The sequence below is a fragment of the Lontra canadensis genome, unplaced genomic scaffold (genome assembly GCF_010015895.1).
Source record: "Lontra canadensis isolate GAN:19392208 unplaced genomic scaffold, GSC_riverotter_1.0 scaffold154, whole genome shotgun sequence".
NCBI lineage: Eukaryota > Metazoa > Chordata > Mammalia > Carnivora > Mustelidae > Lontra > Lontra canadensis.
The window spans coordinates 596,313-617,696 of record NW_022631148.1 but is presented as its reverse complement, the minus strand read 5'-3'; the positions used below and the strand labels follow the sequence as shown (position 1 = coordinate 617,696).

The window sequence follows — 21,384 nt, the reverse complement described above, 5'->3', positions numbered from 1 at the left end:
CTCCCCTCTGCTTGTGCTCTCTCTTTCTCTCTCTCACATAAATAAATAACATCTTAAGAAAAAAAAAGAATCTCATGCTGGGAGCAGGTGGGAATATGTAGTTTAGAGAAGTTCCTGAAGTGTTTGTGACATACCCCCATCCCGTGGTTGAATTCTGTGGTAGAGGACTAATGTAAAAATACACAGGGAGATTGGACCAATGTGCCTTTCTTATAATTACCACTTATCAATCCTTATCTCTCTCCTAAGGTATATGGGGAATTACTGACCTGTCTTCTGTAAGACATGGGTCCAAACACCTCCTACTTAGAGCAGGAAACACTCTGTCCTCCCAAGGATTTGTCCATTAATTCTGCTAATATTTTGACTACCTCCTGTGGCTAGATGCTGAGGAATGTACTGATAGATAGGTAGTCTCTGTCCCTGTGGAGTTTATAATAAGGATCTAATTATAGGAACATGGATTAAAGGGGTTTCAGTCTAGGGGTAAGAGGCCGGCTTAGTTGGAAGAGCATGTGACTCTTGATCTTGGGGTCATAAGTTTGAGCCCCATGTCAGGTATAGAAATTACATTAATAAATATGCTTAAAAGTCTGTGGGGGTATCCAGTCTACCTCTGGTCAGTCAGGTCAGTCATCCAGCCCTGGGCTATTCCCTCAGGAGAGCAGATCTGAATGGCAGCAACATGGAAACAGTGATCGGGCGTGGGCTGAAGACCACTGACGGGCTGGCAGTAGACTGGGTAGCCAGGAATCTGTACTGGACGGACACGGGCCGAAATACCATTGAAGCGTCAAGGCTAGATGGTTCCTGCCGCAAAGTGCTGATCAACAACAGCCTGGACGAGCCTCGGGCCATTGCCGTTTTCCCCCGGAAGGGGTAAGTTCATGGCCGGCAAGAGACCCCCAGGGAGGAAGGGCCTGATGAAGAGTCCCTAGGAAAATGCCCATGTACTAATGGTGTCAGTGTGTCCCCTCTAATTCTCCAAGCCTCTGGTTGCCATCTTCCCTTGCCTTGGTGATGATGATGGTATTGTATCTCAGGTACCTCTTCTGGACCGACTGGGGCCACATTGCCAAGATTGAGCGGGCAAACTTGGACGGCTCTGAGCGGAAGGTCCTCATCAACACAGACCTGGGTTGGCCCAATGGCCTCACCCTGGACTATGACACCCGCAGGTGGGAACCCTGTCCCAGGAGCTTCCAGGAATTTGAGTGGGTAGAGGAAAGGATGGTGGAGAGTCAGACAGTGAAAACAAAAGGATAGAAAGCTCCTTGGTAGATAAGGAGGAAAAAAGCAAGAAGGATGAGGGGATGTATTCTTAGAGCAAGGCTTGCTGAATCCGGCCCTCAGTCCTCAGATGGATTTTGTTTGTGTGGTTTACATGTTTTTGATTTGAGTGTCTTAAGCAGAGCCTGTCCTCTGGTTGGACCACAGATCCCATGACCCCCTACTCATTGGAGGCTGATTTTTTTTGCGTTTGTTACTCTTCTGATACCTTCACTCATTAGAATTTGCAACTCCTTGTCTAGATCAAAATGCTAGAGGGTGAGAGAAGAGGGTGAAAGGTGCTTCGAGGCAGCCAGCTTCCCTTTCTGCCCCCAGAAGAAGGGAAAGGAATCAAAGTCACCTGGAGAGTCAGGCTGGAGAAGAGGAATGCCTTCTCCCCTTAGCCTCAGTGAAGTCCTTGTACAGCAAGATCTCTTCTTTTTTTCTTTCTTAATGTGTGTGTGTGTGTGTGTGTGTGTGTGTGTGTGTGTGTGTGTGAGATCTCTTCTTGAAGAGTGGTCCTAAGAATTTGGACTTTGATTCTTGGGATCAGATGAACCTGGAGGGTGGCTCCTCTGAGATCACAGGCTCTCTACTCCACCCCAGACAGCTCTGGCCCCCTACTTGAGTTACCAACCTCCCTTCTTCAGCTTTGGGACTCGCAGTGACCTCTCTGATCAAGGGCACCTTTTGATGACTCACAGCCCCTGCTGAGTCAGCTCAGGAGGGGGCCAGATAGCTCCTTGTGGGGAAGGACTGGGCTTCTTGGCAAGCATTTGGGGCAGCCACCTTCTCTCTTGTCCTTCACAGGATCTATTGGGTAGATGCACATCTGGACCGGATCGAGAGTGCTGACCTCAATGGGAAGCTACGGCAGATCTTAGTCAGCCATGTCTCCCACCCCTTTGCTCTCACTCAGGTACTGGCTCAGGAGAGAGGTAACTAAACCTCCTTGATTGGGGGGGGTATTCCTTTGGGATCCCAAGTTGGTGGCCTCAACCCTAGTTGCTACGCGACAGACAGGCTATGGAAGCTCATTTCAGGGGTGTTTCCTGCACATTGAAGCCTTGGCACCATGTGTCTCCTAGTCCTGTCCCACTACTCCACGTTCTAGCGTTTGAGGGAGGGACTCGGAAATGCAGATTCCTGGGTCCTGGGCGATAAAGACTGCTTCATGAGCACTGGGCTTAGGGAGGTGCATTCTAACAGGTTCCCTAGTTGATTCTAATGCCACGTTTCCGTCAGCTGAGCCCAGGCAGCTGGCTTAGTGGCTGTAGGGTAGAGGGCCTATGAGCCCAAGTATTGAGGCAGCCAGCTAGTTGGTACATTTATTGAGCCTCTAATCTGCCAGCTCAGTGGGTTCAAGCTCTGCCTGTTCATTGAACAAGTGCAACTTTGGAGAAGATACTGAACTTCTCTAAGCTTCACTTACCTAAAAAAATAAGTAAGTTTAATAATGGTGTCCTCCGGGCACCTGGGTGGCTCAGTGGGTTAAAGCCTCTGCCTTCAGCTCAGGTCATGATCCCAGGGTCCTGGGATTGAGCCCCACATCGGGCTCTCTGCTCAGCGGGGAGCCTGCTTCCTCCTCTCTCTCTCTCTCTCTCTGCCTACTTGTGATCTCTGTCTGTCAAATAAATAAATAAATAAATAAATCTTTAAAATAATAATAATAATAATAATAATAATGATAATAATGGTGTCCTCCTGGGGCACCTGGGTGGCTCAGTGGGTTAAAGCCTCTGCCTTCGGCTCAGGTCATGATTCCAGAGTCCTGGGATCGAGCCCCACATCAGGCTCTCTGCTCAGCAGGAAGCCTGCTTCCCTCTCTCTCTCTGCCTGCCTCTCTGCCTACTTGTGACCTCTGTCTGTCAAGTAAATAAATAAAATCTTAAAAAATAATAATAATAATGTGTCCTCCAAAAATACGTGCAAAGCATTAGCACACGTATCTGGAACTCAATCGTGTTATTTTTAATTATTTTAATTATCACTGGCTAACATTTTTGAGTTCTAACCCCATGATAATTCAGGGGAAAAGGAGATCTACCAAGCTTGGGGCCGAAACAGGGATCCTCAGTCATCTAAAAATCTTTGTTCATTTTTTACCAATGTCCACTTATCTGTATTGTGCATCATATCCTACCAGCCAATAAGATTTGGGCCCTGCCTACTGATAGGCTCCCCCTACCCCGTACTCCAAATGTAAAACTATAGGATGATATTGAATATGGTTTTTCAATCTCTAAGTGTCCCCTGGGATTTCTGATACATACCCGGAAGCAGGAGGGGAACCACCTTTTCTGCGTTCCCCACCCCTGGCCAAGAATCTGAGGATCATTGCATTAGAAGGCAGCTTCCCCCAGAAGTAACCAGAAGATTTGGGCCAGGGCTCTAAGTGAAGGGCCCAGAAGAGCCAGGACCTTAGAAAGACCCCTTGCCCCCGAGTTCCTCCTATTTACTAGGTACAAGAAGTCATTTATTCATTGAGCCACGCAGTCAACTGACTGAGAATTATATGTTAGTGCTAGAAATTGAGAGATGAATGAAATGCATTTTTGTCCTTGAAGGACTTAGTCTTACATCACGGGCAGGTAAGCAGATGACCACAGAGTGTCAAGGCTCACTTGTAGAAGGCACAGAGCAGCATGGAGGAGGGAACTCTGTATGGACTGGGGGAGATGTCCCGGACAGTGCCATATTGGGGGACACACGGAAGTTGGTGTGCTGGGTAAGAGACAAAGAGGGCATTTCAGCAGAGGGAGTACACATGCCGAGGTGTACACTGAGGAAGTACACTGTCCTCTGCTGAGGACAGACTGTTGAATAATATCTACTCTTTATTGGGTTTTCCTGTTGAGTAGCAGGACAGATGGATCTATTGGACAGACTGGCAGACCAAGTCAATCCAGCGTGTGGACAAGTACTCAGGCCGGAACAAGGAGACAGTGTTGGCGAACGTGGAAGGGCTTATGGACATCATTGTGGTTTCTCCTCAGCGACAGACAGGTGGGCTTCCTGGGTCCTGAGCCTGCTTCCTTGCCATCGGTGGGGTGGTGGGTCTCCCCAAGGACTCTAAATGACCGAGACATTTAGACTCACAGGAGATCCTTTTGGCTCCCATTTCAAGCCCCTAGGCCTTCTTCAGCCCCGTGTGGTTGTACCCCTTCTGCCCTACTGCCCCCTGGGAATGAGGTGCCCCAGAGTTCCTCCTTACTGAGAAGTGCCAAACTGGGAGACCTGATTCTATCCCAAACCAGACACTCACCCACTCTGCCTCTAGGGACGAATGCCTGTGGTGTGAACAATGGAGGCTGCACCCACCTGTGCTTTGCCAGGGCCTCCGACTTTGTATGTGCCTGTCCCGATGAGCCAGATGGCCGGCCCTGCTCCCTTGGTGAGTTGCACTGGACGGGCCCCTGGACCAGCAGAGCCACTGGAGTGGTAGGGGATCATCAGCATCAGCTCTGTCCTTCTGGGTGGGATCCCCCGCAAGGGGTTTTATAGCAAAGTGACTGGGAGCAATGAGCTTGACCTTTGGAATAGCACAGACCCAGGTTTGCCTGACTTCTGGCATTTACTAAAATGGAATTCAGGTCTCCTGGTTTCCTGACCCCTGCTGTGGCCCATGTATTACTGTCTTTCCTGACCTTTGTGGACCAGCTAGCCATCCAGAGCTACTAACATTGGAGCCCAAATCCGTTTTATTTACAGTATGAAGAGGCTTTAATGAGGGTGCCTAGGATAAGGACAGCTAGAAGATTGCTTTGTCAAGTGTCCCAGGTGTTACTCTTGGATCATATGTAGAGATCTGGGGCTCCAGGGGCTCACGCAGTCCTTTTTCTCTCCAGTACCTGGTCTGGTGCCCCCAGCTCCCAGGGCTACCAGCCTAAGTGAAAGGAGCCCAGTGCTACCCAATACACTCCCTACCACCTTGCGTTCCTCCACCACTCGGACCCGCACATCTTTGGAGGAGGTGGGAGGAAGGTAAGTGCGTTCGGTATGGGATTCAGGGCTCTTTCTTCTAAATCACCATCCCCCTCCAGCAGAAGACCATGGCGTTAGCTTAGTCATTCTGGCACATGGGTGGTAGAGCACATCGTTAGCTACCAGGCCCTGCTTTGGGCGCTGGAGAGGATATTTTGACTTGTAGACTGTTGCAAGCGATTGTCTTTTTAGCTCTGAGGGCAAGAAGCTTTAAGTGCTTAGAAGATCTCTAAGGGAGAGGGAAATCACTCAGGAGGAGTTTCCTACATGGCGTTCCTTCTTCCTTTCTGTGATGTTTGTTCTCAGGTAACCTGTTCAGTATATTGTCTTGTCCCGCAGTTTACTTAGAAACCACAAAGTCATAGTGGTCTCAGGGTTGTGGTTTTATGACTTGGGACATCCTCAGGACTGCGGTTGGCTTATAATGACCTCAAACACACACGTGTGTGTGTGTGTGTGTGCACATACACACACACACAAACATGCGCACACACACACCCTGTTATTAAATAAGCAAGCATAACCATGAACAGTTCTCAAATCAAGTATAAAATATTATATTTAATTAAGTTGATGGTACTATTAATTTAAGATGCATCCCGATTGAGAGTTTCAACTGAGGAAATGACCAACATCAATTGTGAGATGCCAGTGATTGTAAGACACATTCCTGTTCCAGAGATGTTAGACTATAGAACAATGCACATCTTAAAACTGACTTTTATGGCTGAATAATATTGCATTATATATTAGGGCACCTGGGTGGCTCAGTTGGTTAAGCATCCGACTCTTGATTTTGGCTCAAGTCATAGTCTCAGGGTTGTGGAACTGAGTCCTACATCGGGCTCTGTGCTCAGCTCAGAGTCTGCTTGTCCCTCTCCCTCTGCTCCATCCCCCCACTCACGCTTTCTCTTTCTCTCAAATAAATAAGCAAATAAAATCTTCCAACAAAAAAGAAAGAAAGAAGGAAAAATTCCATCATATATATACACCACGTCTTCTTTATTTATAGGTTGTTTCCGTGTCTTGGCTATTGTAAATAACACTGTCATGAATGTGGGGGTGTAGGTGTCTTTCTGAGATAGTGATTTAGTTTCCTATTGTTACTGTTTTATCTTGCCATTTTTCTATTGAGACATTTTTCCCATTGTAATATACTGTCTCTTTAGTATCAACTTTAGCTTAAAAAGATAATTAACGACTTCAATTCTGAAAAGCAGAAACATAATAATAATCCCAAATGAGAACTCTAGACTCAGGCCTTTAAAATTATAAAATTTGCATGGTGCCTAGATGGCTCAGTAAGTAGAGCATGTGACTTTTGAGCTCAGGGTCATGAGTTCAAATGCCACAATGGCGTAGAGTTTACTTAAAAAATAAAAAAGAAGGGCGCCTGGGTGGCTTAGTCAGCTAAGCATCTGCTTTAGGCTCAGGTCATGAACCTGGGGTCCTGGAATTGAGCCCTGGGTCAGGCTCCCTGCTCAGCGGAGAGCCTGCTTCTCCCTCTCCCTCTTCCCCCCCTTCATCCCCCACTTGTGCCTGCTCACACACTCATGCACACTCTCTCTCTCCAATAAAATCTTTAAAAAAATTAAAAATCAATAGTGTAAAAACTAGAATTGGAAGTATTAAAAAATGAATGGAATAAAATCATAAAATTTACACAGGATCAAATTCATTCTGTTTGCCCCATTTTCTCTTTTTGGAAGTTTATATAGAAAACCAAACATCGGGATATAAACATGTATCTTTTTCACTAACTTCTGAGTACTGGCAATCATGATTAATCTGATTTTCTTTAGGATAATTTAGAAAACTTTCGAACCCTACTCAGATAATTTTCTAACATTCAGAGTCTGTTTGAAGACTCCCGTGTATCTGGGTTCAAATGCTCTTGCAAATAGCTTTTCTCTAGCCTTTTAGGAGATGCCTTTAATTGCCTGTTCATAATGTTCCACAAAGAAGTTACCTTCTTAGCATTTCAAGTTGGTTCTCTGAGCCCTCCCTCTGGATGTCTTGCATATTCCCTTGTGAAAGAATGGAGAGAAGAAAAACAATTTTTTTTCAAGGTCTATTTAGACCTTGTGCTACTCTGTATCCAATCAGAGGTTTGCTTGGCTGGTAGCTTCTTCCAACTCATCCTGTTAACTTAATAAATCCTACCTCTGGTATCCTTAGTGTTCTGTCAGCAGACATCCAGCTTACTTCCAAACTGCTTCTCCTTTTTAGAGGAATCTTTTTTAAAGAGTACATATTTAAAAACCCATTTAAACACAGGGCGCCTGGGTGGCCCAGTCATTTGAGCAGCTAGGGTCATGATCTCAGGGTGGTGAGATCGAGCCTGCCTGCACCCCACATCAGGCTCTGTGCTCAGCAGGGAATCTGCTTGGGATTCTCCCTCTCCCTCTGCCCCTACCCACTTGTTCTCTCTCTTTCTCTCTCTCAAATAAGTAAATAAATCTTTTTTTTTTTTTAACTATTTAAGGGGTGCCTGGGTGGCTCAGTGGGTTAAAGCCTCTGCTTTTGGCTCAGGTCATGATCCCAGGGTCCTGGGATTGAGCCCGACATCAGGTTCTCTGCTTAGGAAGCCTGCTTCTTCCTCTCTCTCTCTCTTTGCCTGCCTTTCCACCTACTTGTGATCTCTGTTTGTCAAATAAATAAATAAATAATCTTTAAAAAATAAAAAATAAAATAAAAAACTATTTAAACATGACTCATACTGATTTCTTTGTATTTCCTGGTCTGTGCTTCTGATGTCTCTCATTAGGTACAATCAAATATCTGAAAACCTGACTCAAAAGCCTTTTTCCTGTCCTTCCCAGGACATTTTTTTTTTTTTTTAATTTAAGAGCGAGAGATTGGGGATGGAGTGGGTAGTGGCAGAGCAGAGGGAGAGAAGGAATCTAGAGGAGGCTCCACACCCAGCACAGAACCTAATGTGGGGCTCGATTGCATGACCCTGAGATCATGACCTGAGCTGAAATCGAGAGTCAGATGCTTAACCGACTGAGGCTTCCAGGCACCACCACACCCCCAGGACTTCCCCTCTTTCCTGGAGGAAGGCAGGATCTTTATCAAATACAAGTAGCCTTCACCTATAGTTTTCTCTGCCCCACAGATGCTCTGAAAAGGATGCCCAGCTGGGCCTCTGTGCGCATTCCAACGAGGCTGTTCCTGCTGCTCCAGGTGAGCCCTGAGGGCCCAAATGTTCAAAGACGAAGAAGCTTTAAGGCACCAGAGCCTCCACTGATATCTTCCAGAACCTTCATGGGGACTCTTTGGGGTTGTTGAGCCCGTGTCTCAGAGTAAATCCATAGAAAAAATAACATTAGCTAGCTACCACTTACAGAGTGCTTTCCATGTGCCAGCCATTTGTTAAGCTGTGTATGTGTGTGTGCACCTACACACGTGTGCACGTATGTACATGAATGTACACACTCAGCTTTCACTGCCATGAGGCTAGGAACAGTTTATTATTTACATTTAACTGATGAGAAAACACAGGCTTCAAGTCAAGCGTCGTGCCTTAAGTCTCATGGCTAGTAAGTAGTGGACCTGGGAATAGAGATGCTGGCAGGCTGATAGGTTTCTTCTCAGCCCCCCACCCCTGTGGCCTCTTCCCTGGCTGTTCTCAGATGCTTTGCCATCCAGGCCCTACCACAGGAGCCTCCCATCTTCCCGCCCATCACACCACCTGGCGGACTGTCCTTGGTCCCAGCTTAGCATGACTCTGTTCCTCCTAGGGGAAGGACTTCACGTCAGCTACGTCATCGGTGGGCTCCTCAGTATCCTGCTGATTTTGTTGGTGATTGCAGCTTTGATGCTGTACAGGTAACCTCAGCCTCATCGCAGGGGGCACGTGACCATGGGTCCTCATTCGCATGGCAGTGATCTCGGAAGGCTCCACGTCTTGCTGATCCGGCCTCTGACCAGCCTCATGTCGAGATGGGTCCCTGGTCAGAGCCGCAGAGAGGACGGGTAGAACCTGAATCCTGAACTCTTCTTCACCATTCATGGCCTGAGCAGGTTCCTCACGTTACGACCCAGCGGCCCTCGGGACTTTCTTTATAGGCTAGGATGCTAAGCCTTACTGTGTGAGGCAAAGCTGGGACCGATGCAAGCATCTCTGCTTTGCCACTACTCTACCTCCTCTCAGACCCTGGAAGTTGGAAAGGCCTTTTCCTCACATAACCATGGCCTCTACTGCAATATTATTTGACCTATCATTGCTCAGTACGGATCATCCTGGGAAGGTGGAGTTTGTCATTTTCAGTTTAGAATCCTCTTTTTACAACCTCGTATGTATTTTCCCCAAATGCTTTAAACACCGCTTGCAGCAAAATTCCAGGATTTTGCTCTGCTGCTGTGGCTCCTGCTAATAGTAACCACAACAACAACAACAACAACAACACGCTAATAATAATAGTCATACATAGTGGATATGTATGAATGCCCTCAACAATAGTTGTAGTACAAGTATTATTATTCCTCACTTTACAGATGAGGATCAGAGGCTCAGAAAGTTTAGCTTATGTCCACCAAGATCCCAGCTAGTAAGTAACAGACATGGATTGACACAGATCTGTCTTGACTCGGTATATCAGCTATCCATTGCTGGATAGCAAATTATTCTGAAACTTAGCAACTTAAAATGACAACCGTTTATTATCTCACAGTGTGTGGGGGTCAGAAATCTGGATTCAGTTTAGCTGCGTGCCTCTGCCTCATGGTTCTCTTATAGACTTCACTCAGGGCTGTGGTCTTATCTTAAAGTTTGACTGGGGAGGGAGTCCCTTCCAAACACACTCATGTAGCTGTTGGCGGGATTCAGTTCCTCACAGGCTGTTGGACTGAGGGTGTTGGTTCCTTGCTGGCTGTTGGCTGGAAGTCTCCCTCATCACTTCCCTGCCTTGTGGGCCTTCCCAAAAAACACTCGACAACATGGCAACTTGCTTCCCCAGAGCAAGCATAAGCGAGAATGAGGAAGGAAAGGCAACCTAAGATGGGAGCTACAAGTTTCTTTGGAACCTAATCTAACATCCATGACTTTTGTAAATCCTGTTCATCAGAAGTGAGTCACCAGGGCTGCCTGGCTGACTCAGTCAGTGGAGTGTGTGACTTTTGATCTCGGAGTTACAGGTTTGAGCCCCACATTAGGTATAGAGATTACTTGAAAATAAACCATTAAAAATAAAGTAGAAGTGAGTCACCAGATGCAGCCCACATTCAAGGGGCAGGGATTCAAAAGGGGTAAAGACCAGGAGGCAGGGATCACTGGGGCCATCTTAGAGGCTGCCTACCACTTTCAGGTTACAGCTTCCCCAGATGTCATCCCCACAACCATATGAACTAATTTCTCATCACCTTTCTTCCTAAAGACACAAAAAATCCAAGTTAACTGATCCCGGAATGGGGAACCTGACCTACAGCAACCCCTCCTACCGAACTTCCACTCAGGAAGTGAAAATTGAAGCAATCCCTAAGCCAGCCATGTACAACCAACTGTGCTATAAGAAAGAGGTAAAAATTACAATTTATATTCAAGGTGGGATCTTGTTTTTGGAGAGGGGATGGATATGCTCCAGTTGCCTGAACGGATCAGTGAGGGATGCCGGGTGGTCCCACCTACCATTTTGGAAGTTATAGTGAACACAAGAACTTAATCTGATATGGGATTCTGGAGAGATCTAGACTCTCTGAGGGACCAGCTTGAGGGACCTTAGTGAGAGCAAGGTTAGTAAGCAGATTCCAGAAGGTCTAGGTCTGAAAGTGTACACCTCCCTGCCAGGAAATATTTTCCCCGGCTCATAGGTTTTCTCTCCTCTAGTGGTCATTCCCCAGATTCCTAGACAACACCCAAAAAACCTGAGAACTTCTGGACTCTCCTTTTTCTAACCTCTGATCCAAGCTGTTGGCACCTAGGACTGGAAATGGCTGGGTTTCTTGCTATTCTTCCTCTTATCACAGAGTCAAGAGATTTCTTTAGAATTCTGAAGGTTTACATGCTTTTGCTCTCTTAGCTCCTTTGTTGCTTCAGTGAAAACTTATGTGCTGAATGTTTAGGCTTGAAAAATAGTCCCATTTCCACAAGGGACCAGTATCCCCCAATTTCAGATTTTCCTAGTCTAATATGACCCTTGCTTCTTCCAGAATCCTGTAACCTTTCATCAGAAGTTTTATCCCTTATGAAACCCTAATTGGTCTACTCGCCTGGCCTGTCTGGCACAGTCAACACTCACCCTTACCTCTCCAGGGCTCCCACGCATAATGAGTACATTTTACATAACAATCACATGCTTTCTGGATTCATACATTTCCATATTAAAAAAGCTTCCACAGGGAGCCAAAACACCACCTGCAGGGCTAGTGTGCAGTTTCAGGGATGGTAGAGCCCTCCTCGATTAGTATGTTTGAGAGAAAGACTCCTGAGTCTTAGGTTCCTAGAGTGTTTGATGCCCCCAGAGAAGAACCGTCATAAGGGTCCTAGGTTAGACCTGAAAAGTGTGTGACCTGTTTCTTCTGTTGTATGCTTTTCCTCAGCAGCTCTTTCATCCCTCTGACAGTCTTTCACCCTTTCTCTTCTGATTTCCTCCTGATTTCAGGTACCTGTTGCCATGTGTTTGGAGAGGAAAGAGTGTTCCCTTACCCCTACCCCGATTGCCATTGCCATGTCCCCCATCTCTCCTAACCTACCCAGCTTGTCTCTGCGATGAAGACACTGCATGACTTGGTGTAATCTGATGCTAATTTCAGCTCGGAGGCTGTGATGCGGTGTGCTTGTGTGCTGTCTGTCTGTCTCTGCTCTGTGGACGGAGCTACCACTCCTAGAGGGCCGTCCTCAAAGTCTCCTTTTTAATGTAGGAGCTCAATCAGGAGAGCGTGTCACTCTTGGTCTCAGGGTTGTGAGTTCAAGTCCTACGCTGGATATAGAGATGACTCAAAAATAAAATCTTAAAAAAAAAAAAAAACTAACAGTTAGACATCTGTCGAGTTGAGTTGTTACTAAAACAGAGGAGCACTTGCAGAACTCTTGGCCAGAATGCCGTCCCAGGACAGAAACTATGACATGGCCCATTTTCTCATGGTAACAGTGGCATGTCGGTCGGTATCCCCCAGAAACCAGGAGTAAGCCTACCCTTTGAGAAATCCATCAAGGAAGAAGCCTGAGTAGAACTTAAGGCTGTCCTTGGAACAATCCCAGGTTGCTCAGGAATGGCCCAAAGCTTGTAGGAGCAGAGCCAAGCGGCCTCCCCAAAAAGGTGATAGGTTACAGGACCCCAAAGGATTGACACTCAGAACCCAAATAACAAGATTTTCTGGATCCCTCCTGTCTGACCTCCCACAAGTTTTCTCCTTAACAAAATTAGAAAGAAGAGAATCGAGAATAGAAGAGCACAGAAGTAGTTTAAAATCCTGAATAAATGCACACTGAACTGCCTTTATCACTTGCTTTTGGCCACGTGTATCAGCATGATGTCCCATGAATAAGCCACAATAACGATATTGCAACAACTAACAGGATTTCGTGTGTCTTGTGCGTCAGGCACCTACTAACTGCATTCCATGTGTCTCCTCACTGACCCCTCACAGCGACTGGTTATGAGGTGTGGGTATTGTTATTCTCCCCACACTGCGGATGTGGAGACTGAGTTTAGAGATGCTAAGTAATTTGCCCAAGGTGATGTAGCCAGTGAGTGGATGATGCAGGACCGGAAGCCTGTGGTTCTCCCTCCTCCCTGTCTGAGAATGGTAATAATCATCCTAGCAGCTATTCTTCTTTTAGGCTGACTCATCTCTTTGCTCTGACCAAGTCTCCCCATTTGCTTGTGGGATCTTTGTACTCTTCCCACCTCCTCTCACCCCATCCACTTCCTTTTCCGGTTCACCAGGAGATCCTCTCTAGAGAGCTAACTGTGACCCTGTGTCCCCACTCTCCACCCTAGGGGGGGCCTGACCATAACTACACAAAGGAGAAGATCAAGATCGTAGAGGGAATCTGCCTTCTGTCTGGGGACGATGCCGAGTGGGACGACCTCAAGCAACTGCGCAGCTCCCGGGGGGGCCTTCTGCGGGATCACGTGTGCATGAAGACAGACACAGTGTCTATCCAGGCCAGCTCTGGCTCCCTGGATGACACGGAGACGGAGCAGCTGTTGCAGGAAGAGCAATCGGAGTGTAGCAGCGTCCATACTGCCACCACTCCGGAAAGACGGGGCTCTCTGCCAGACACAGGCTGGAAACATGAACGCAAGCTCTCCTCAGAGAGCCAGGTCTAAAGGCCCATGGTCCCTCCTCTCCCTACCCGTTCCTTCTCCTCTATGGACATCTGGTCCTTGTGCTCACTTACACAACAGGCCCCCTTCCTGTGTGCTTGTCCTTCTCCTCCACCTCCCACCCCGTAACTGCTCCCGAGCCCTCAACCGGGAGCTGTTTCCACCTGAGTTCGTAACGACCTGTGCGCAAGAAATGACGGTGCGTCCCGAAAATTTAGACCTGGATTTTACCACGAAGCTCACCTCTTGTGCTCCGTCCTGAGCGCCCCGAAACCAGGCTCGGTAATGATTCCTCATCAGTACAGAGCTCCACCTCCCCTTTCCCTGGTACCCTGCCCCACGAGAACTGATGACCCAACACTTCACTCTCCCCCAGCAGAGCCAGCCTGGCTGCTTCCCTGAGAGAACTTGCCCATCAGGGGCTGGGGCAGGGGTCAAGGGTAAAGAGAGAGATGAAGGAAAGAAGCTGAGAGAGGAAGGAGGAATAAGCCCTGCTGGTCCGGGTGTCTCGGAAGCCTCCAGCCTCAAATGCATCGGTAATATGAGAAAGCTTTTAGGGGTGGTTGGGCTGCATCTCCTGTCCGTTGCTGGCAATGGATATTATTCTTGCCCTAAGAGCTACTGGTTTTTTTGTTTTTTGTTTTTCGTTTTTTGTTTTTTTCAGCTGCCAATATTGGTAAGATCTGGGTGTGACTCAAGCTGTTCTTCCTCCTGCTAGAGTGTCTGGAAGCTCCTACCTTCCGATGACAGGGTTTTATTGCATGGCAGCTGGCTAATATGAATTCCCCCGCTGGTACCACCACTGGCCAGTACCCTTATGTCTTTGACTCTAAGTAACCAGGTTGTGAGCGGGGGTTTAAGTAATGTGGGGCCCCGAGTACTGAGTCTCTGCACGGTCCAACCAGCGCTGCTTAGACCAAAAGTAGCCTATCACCCAAACCTTCACATCCTGCCACTCTCTCCCGACTCATTCTCCGGGACTCTAAGAGATCCTGAAACACCTTCCATAGAAGGGCCAGGAGTTTTCATAAACAGGAAGAGAGATTGGGTTTTAGACTTGGGGCACACAGGGCCTCAAGGGAGATATCCATGAGGTTGAACCTCCTGTGTTCTCTCTCAAGTGCTCAGGGATCTAAGTTAGTGGACAGAGAACCTGTGGCTCTAGGGGTGGTGACGTTCCCATTCCAACTCTCTTCCCTGCTACGTGACGGACTTTCCAGGCTGTGATGCCATCACTTGGTTTGTGCTCGTTCACACAAAGAGTGTGTGTCTCCTGCTAGGATCAGCGGATTGGAGACATTTTGTCTGCCCCAGACCTTCTATAGACCCCTTCCTTTTTTTTTTTTTCCCCCTCCCTAATTTGCTTTTTCTGACTTAGCCTTGTGGTGGTAAGGAGAGGGTTACATCAAAACACAGAGTAGGGGGCAAAGAGTAGAAAGGGAGAACAATCAATGAAGCCCTCTCAGCCTAGGGCAGATCCAGACCCTTCCACCCAGGAACTGGAAGCAACAGGAGAAGATGACGGGCTGAGAAGAGAGGCGAGGGCTTCTCGAGGAAGCTTCCCAATTGGAAACATTTTCTGTGGTTATTGGTATTGAGAAATCAGCTGCCACACATGAGTGAAAATGGAGAAGAGCAAGGCTTTTCTGGTCAGTTCTGAGGCTGCTAGAGACAGGTGCCAAGCCTTGAACCCTACTGGTAGTAGCCAGCGCAGGTCTGGGCCCACACACGACAACCTGGCCAGGCCAGCAAGGCTTTGCCAGTACACACACACGGTGGGAAAGGCGAGGTGCCACTCACGGGAGGAAAGGGAGATATTTCACACTTGACAGGGCGGTAAAAAAAGGAGCACTTTGGGTCCTCAGATTCATGATTGAGGATGGGGAGAAAGTAGGAAAGTGGCATTTTCTTGATTGGAAAAGGGGAAGGATCTTATTGCACTTGGGCTGTTCAGAATGTAGAAAAGACATATTTGAAGAAATATCTATTTGAGCACTGATTCACTATGTAAAAAGCAAAACTTCTCTGTCCTAAACTAATGGAAGTAATTCTCCCGCACTCATGTGTAATGGTTTTAACGTTACTCACTGGAGAGATTGGACTTTCTGGAGTTATTTAACCACTATGTTCAGTATTTTAGGACTTTATGATAATTTAATATAAATTTAGCTTTTCTTAATCACCGTGCCTGGCTTGGAGTCATGACTAATCACTGCACCCGCTCTGTCTGGCAGACCCATGCTTGCAAAAACCTTCTTGCGACATCACCTATAAGTCACTCAGGGATGTGAGAACAGTGAGGAACCATAAAAGATGTGAGGTTCCTGGCTGGAGGTTCAACTCATCTTGAGAAGACGGGTCAAGACCAGAGTTCATTGGCTTCTGAAATCCTTACTTCCTCTAACACAGTGATGGCAGATGACAATTGAGTGCCAACTCTGATTGATTGATAGTGGTTGCCCAAGGTCCTGTTGAGATTCAACATGGAAGGTGTCATGATTTTTAGTGACATCTCCTTCAGGCACTGGAAAGAAGGGTCATGGTTTATATACCATGTATCTTCTATCTCCGTTCTAGGTCTATGAGGACCTCATTGTCCCAGAACTTGACTTTGCCTTGCCGTGATAATCACTGGCAAGACTGTCTGATGTAGTAGGAAAAGGACTGGGTACAGGAAGGTTCATCACAGGCCCAGATCTGCTACTAGCTTTTTTTGATCTTAGTCAAGTTTCATAATTACTCTGACAATGGATCAAATCAACATTGATTCCTTTTATTTATTTTTTAATTTTTTTCCTTTTATTTTTAAAAAGCTGCCTTCTCATAATTTATACACCACATCTCAAGGCTAGGGCAGGGAGCTAGGGATCCATTCTCTGGTTTTCTGGATATGACACCTCTTCAGTGACAAATGGGAATCATGAAATTCTCGGTGCCAGATGTGGAATTGTGTGCCAAGTCTCAATAGTTGATTTTCTAAACCACAAGCCTTTTATAGAATAGTGCTTCCTTTCATTCCTTTATCTCTTGCTGGGGGCCAAGCCCTGCCCAAGCCTGACCCACAGAGCTTAAACCTGAGCAACAGCTTACAACCCTACTCTATACCCTCCAACAAAAAAAGAAAGACTGAAGCTTCTCGTATTTAAATAACAATTCTGAGGGTAATTTACAGTGGATAATTCTACCAATGTTGGTGAGGGGTATGTGTGCTAGAACAGAAACAAGTGTTATAGCTCAAGGACAGCCATCCCCTTACACCACAATTTTTTTTTTTTTAATTCACACCAGAGAGGAAAAAGGAGGACATTTAAAGCAATGAAATCCAGCCTAAAGCATAAGCCTATGTATTTGTAGAAAGTACCTCTTCCTAAAGGCTCAGGGTGACAGGCCAGACCATGAACAGTGACCACCAGAGCTAGGGACCCAGGTAGAAATTTTCAAATGAGAAGAAAAATGAATGCATTGAGCACACACCATTTGCTCAAAAGACTGGGAGATGTTTCTGGAAGGACAAAGTTTGGTGAATGCATTTTGACACCTTGCGATCCTAAGGGCCAGTATAATCAGGGATTCAACACTGCCTGAGACTTAGAGATCTACCTAACCTGTGACCGTCCTGTCACTTTAGGGTTAGGAAATGGGAGAGGAAAAGGATGCTGGGCCCAATGGCCCAGGTCTTCATAAGAAATCTGGAGGTGGGGTGAGGCAGATGAAACTTTAGCAACAGTGTCAAGGACTTAGCACCCTGTTTTTAGGTAATGAGCATGCTCTGGCTTTTACTTTCCTGATCAGTAAAAGGAAAAGGTTGAGGCAGATGATTGCTAAGGTCATTGTTTTTATGTTCTTCCAAGAACTCTTGTGGATGAAACAAGAGTTGAGAATTCCTTGCCTGGTTCTCTGGCTATAAAACCTGATGAGTAGGGAGACAGTTGGCCAAATTATAACAAACTGGACATATTTTTGCAAGGTAATTATATTCAAAATACAGTCTCTGCCCCTCTTTGTGTATTGCATGAACGAATGACGAAACCTAAGATTAAAAGGTATAGAGAGGTCTCCAAGGCATGAACTGAAGCTTTCACCAAACCTGGCCCTACAGAAAACAAGATGCTGCAGAGGAACTTAGAAAAAGCTTCTAAAGAGCTGAGGATGCAAAAGGTTCTAAGTGTAAAGCACTGACCTTCAAGAACATAGAGTAAACTTCAGCTATTTCTACTTGTGGACATAATGAAAAATGTAGGTGAGCCCTTTCGGGCTAAGAAACAGTCTGAGAGGATGTCTTCTCTTCATACGTGAAGGTGACTCAACTGATCCGCTTAACAGGATGTGTGTCTGGGGGTGTTTCAGGCAGCCTTTGTTTTGTAACATTCCCTCACTTAGTGCCCATTTATTTTCTCTCTAGATCATTCTCCCATTAAGCAGCTGGCAGAGGCTAAGCAGAGCTCAGCATAAGGAACAGAGTTTTATTTCCACTCAAGGCTCCAGCTAACAATTTTGGACTCCTTAACAGGATGTTAAAACAGATAGAGACAGCCTAATTAAGGGTCTGAGTTTAAACCCAAGGCTGGAGTTAGCCCCAAGCTATGCAATCTGCCTATGCCATTTTATAAGACACAAAGAGCCAAGAACTCTCACTTATCTTGTCCTTCTTGGTGGTTTTCCCTCCAGCCCCTAAAAGCTTGTTGACAGCCTGCTAATGAGGTCCCTATCTCTCCCTCTGCCTCCTTCCTCTTTGGTGGGGTGCCCGTGGTCAGAGTTCTTGGACAGCCTGCCATTGGGGGGTTGTGGGAAAATGGGCTTTGAGGAAAGGGTGGTTCATTTCTTCATTCTTCATTCAATAACCTATTCAATGCAAACAGTGCAATCTGGGAGAGGCTTCAAGGCCAGCCAAGACACAAAAAGTCACAGCCACTTGAGACCCATGTTAATGTCACCACTGCTGTCTCACAGGGAATAATGCACGAGGCACACGCACTGAAAGCTGAAAGGGAGTGGATCACTGAAACTGCTCTTAGGCTGCAAATATGAATCCAGGTGCCCTGTTTCTCTCCCAGAATGCAGTTTGTGATTATGATGGGATGAGCACTGTCTCCACCCTAGCAGGCTTTTCAGAAATGCTCAGCACAGTTATTCAATAGCCCCAATGCTGGCATTTGTTTACTGCTTCCATTTGCAATAACACAGTGTTCACCTTGATCTCTAATGCCTACAAAGGTTTCACTTTCCTCTGAATACCTTCCTTATGAAGAACTACTGGGAGGCCCCTGGGCTAAAGTAAGCAGGCGTCGCATAGATAGAAGCTATTTGGTGATTACCCTGGACTGCAAAAGATGACTGGCCAAACATTTATTGAACACCTACCATGGAGCAAGGTATTATGTTAGATTTTCAAGACAAGATCCTATAGGATCTGCCACTCCCCGCCCTACATTATCTTTCAGACCTCATCTCCTTCTATCCTCCTACTGCCAACTACTCTGCTTCAGCTATATTGGTCCCTGTTTCTCTAACCCGAGAGGCATGGTCCCAACTTAGGGTCTTTGCAAATCTGTTCCCCCTAGTTGGCACTTCCTTCCTGTAGAGAAAGAAACTCATGGCTAATTCCTTTGTCTTCAAGTCTTTGCTTAAAGGTAAGCTCCTTAGTGAAACCTACTCTGATCATGCTTTATAAAATTAATGTTTTTCTAACTCTACTTCCCTGTCCTTTTTACTGTGTTTTATTTTTTGTTTTCCCACTGCACATATTGTCTAATAACATACTATATAATTTATTAACGTGTTGAGCATCTATGCTTTTTCACTATATTGTGAGTACCATAAGAGAGGGGTTTGTGTATGTGTGTGTTTGCGTGTGTCTATTTCATGCACTGGTTATCCCAAGTGCCTAGAACAGTCCCTGCACATATTAGGTGCTCAATAAATATTTGTTGAGTGAATGAACAACTACATGAACGGAATCAGACATCCAGTGCCCACCTTTTAGTAGGGCTACACATAAACCATATAAGACAAAAGGGATTTGCCATTTTGTTCTAAAGCTCTCCAGGATCCAGACTCCATACATCCTTTATTGAGCAAATTCCACTTTACCATCATGCTCTCTTTATAAATGTAATTTTCAATTTATTTCCTGTAATATTTAAATAAAGTAAACATGCCAATGACCAATGATTAAAGAAAACTATTTCTGTATGTTCCTAACCTATTTCTCAAAGGTTACTGTGACCTTTTTGCTCTGCTTGGTTTCCCCTAACCTATGGATCTTTCCTCATGACCCATCTTTTCACTCTCCACTCCCCCTCTCTGTGGTCTCATCCATTGCTACAATTCCATCTTTTCTACACCTGTATCACTTGAGTCCTAGTCTTTTCTCCAGTTATCATCCTGAATTTCCTAGACCTACTTAGAGGTCTCATTGGTACCTAAAAGTAAACAGGGCTAAAACTAAATTTCTTGTCTTCCTCTTGAGAATGTCTTCACCAGACTTTCTACTTCCATTTGGGCAATCACTGCCTCCCAATCCCTAGGCTCAGAGCCTGGCATGCTCTTTGACTCACCTCCCTAAATGGGCCCCACCCTCACTTTTGCAACAAGTTGGTTGCCAAATCCTTCACACTTTCTTGAATCTGTTCTCAGCATTTCCACTGCTATCACCTCATAGCAGACTCCTAACTGGGCTTCCAACTCTAACCCATTTTAGATAATCACGCTGATCAGTTTTGCTAAAGTGCAATTCTGATTTTGTCGCTCTCTGGTTCAGAAACCTTTCATAGCTCTCCATCACCTACTTAAAGTACAAATTCCTTATCTTGGTATTCAAGACCCTCCTAGAATGTTCTTTCTCTGGCAATCTTGTATCCCACTACTTCCCAACATGTGCCTAAAACCTAAAATCAAACTCATATGTTCAATTCCCTACATATAATGTACTTTCTTGCTTCTGTGCCCTTGCTCCTACTTTTCTCACTACTAGACATTCTCCCTGCTACTATTAAAAAAAAATTAACATGTCAATGGCAAAGAATTCATTTCCCTCTCTACACACTCCCCTTGTTAAATAATTTCTTGAAATTCCAGGAATGTTCTAACCATTTTCAGGCATGCACACAAATACATATGCATTTATAACCATATACAATAAAATTATTCCATATATGCTTTTTTGCAACTTGCCTTTTTTTTTAGTAAAATAAAATTTGCACACTTTTTCTACCCCAGCACATACAGATTAGCCACATTCTCTTTAACAGTTGTGTAGTGTTCTATTGAGTGGATATACTGTAATTATGTAACAAGTAACCTGCTAATTTGTTAATTTGATAGATTAAAAAATAATTGTTTTATTACTTTTACCCATCCCCTCACCATCTTTTAGTCTGTTGGTAATTATATATGGTTGAAATCCCAGATTACAATTCTATCCCTTTCACAGATCTTCCCTTAGCAAATTTCTTCGTTTGCTAAGCATCTACAGTTTTTTTTACCTAGTTCTCATGCTACTTTGAAAATTAGAATGTACAGATTAGACTGTATGTTTTCCTCTGACCACTGTAGTTTGTACATTCCTTGAAAGTAAGGACATGATCTTATTCATAGAAACATAGAATTTAGAGCTAAACAAGGCTTTTCTTTTTTAAGATTTTATTTTTAAGTAATCACTACACCCAAGGTGGGGCTGGAACATACAACCCTGAGATCAAGAGGTGTAAACTCTGTTGACTGAGTCAGCCAGGCGCCACACGACAGGCCCCCCTGGCCCCCCCCTTTTTAAAAGATTTTATTTATTTGTCAGAAAGAAAGAGAGAAAGCACACAAGCAGGCAGAGAGGCAGGCAGAGGCGGAGAGAGAGGCAGGCTCC

At 45.6% G+C, this 21,384-nt stretch overlaps 1 protein-coding gene across 1 annotated transcript in view; it reads left to right on the top strand.

Annotated features, from left to right (window-relative positions):
- Positions 1–14,454, top strand: part of LRP4 (LDL receptor related protein 4) — a 47,294-nt gene extending 32,840 nt beyond the window's left edge. Inside the window, exons 29-38 of the mRNA XM_032844536.1 lie at positions 661–879; positions 1,044–1,178; positions 2,080–2,188; positions 4,131–4,275; positions 4,550–4,663; positions 5,118–5,253; positions 8,372–8,439; positions 8,997–9,084; positions 10,632–10,773; positions 13,197–14,454. Coding sequence (XP_032700427.1) covers positions 661–879; positions 1,044–1,178; positions 2,080–2,188; positions 4,131–4,275; positions 4,550–4,663; positions 5,118–5,253; positions 8,372–8,439; positions 8,997–9,084; positions 10,632–10,773; positions 13,197–13,529 — 1,489 coding nt within the window. The 3' untranslated portion in view covers positions 13,530–14,454. The remainder of the gene's footprint in view (positions 1–660; positions 880–1,043; positions 1,179–2,079; positions 2,189–4,130; positions 4,276–4,549; positions 4,664–5,117; positions 5,254–8,371; positions 8,440–8,996; positions 9,085–10,631; positions 10,774–13,196) is intronic.
- The last annotated feature ends 6,930 nt before the right edge of the window (positions 14,455–21,384 follow it).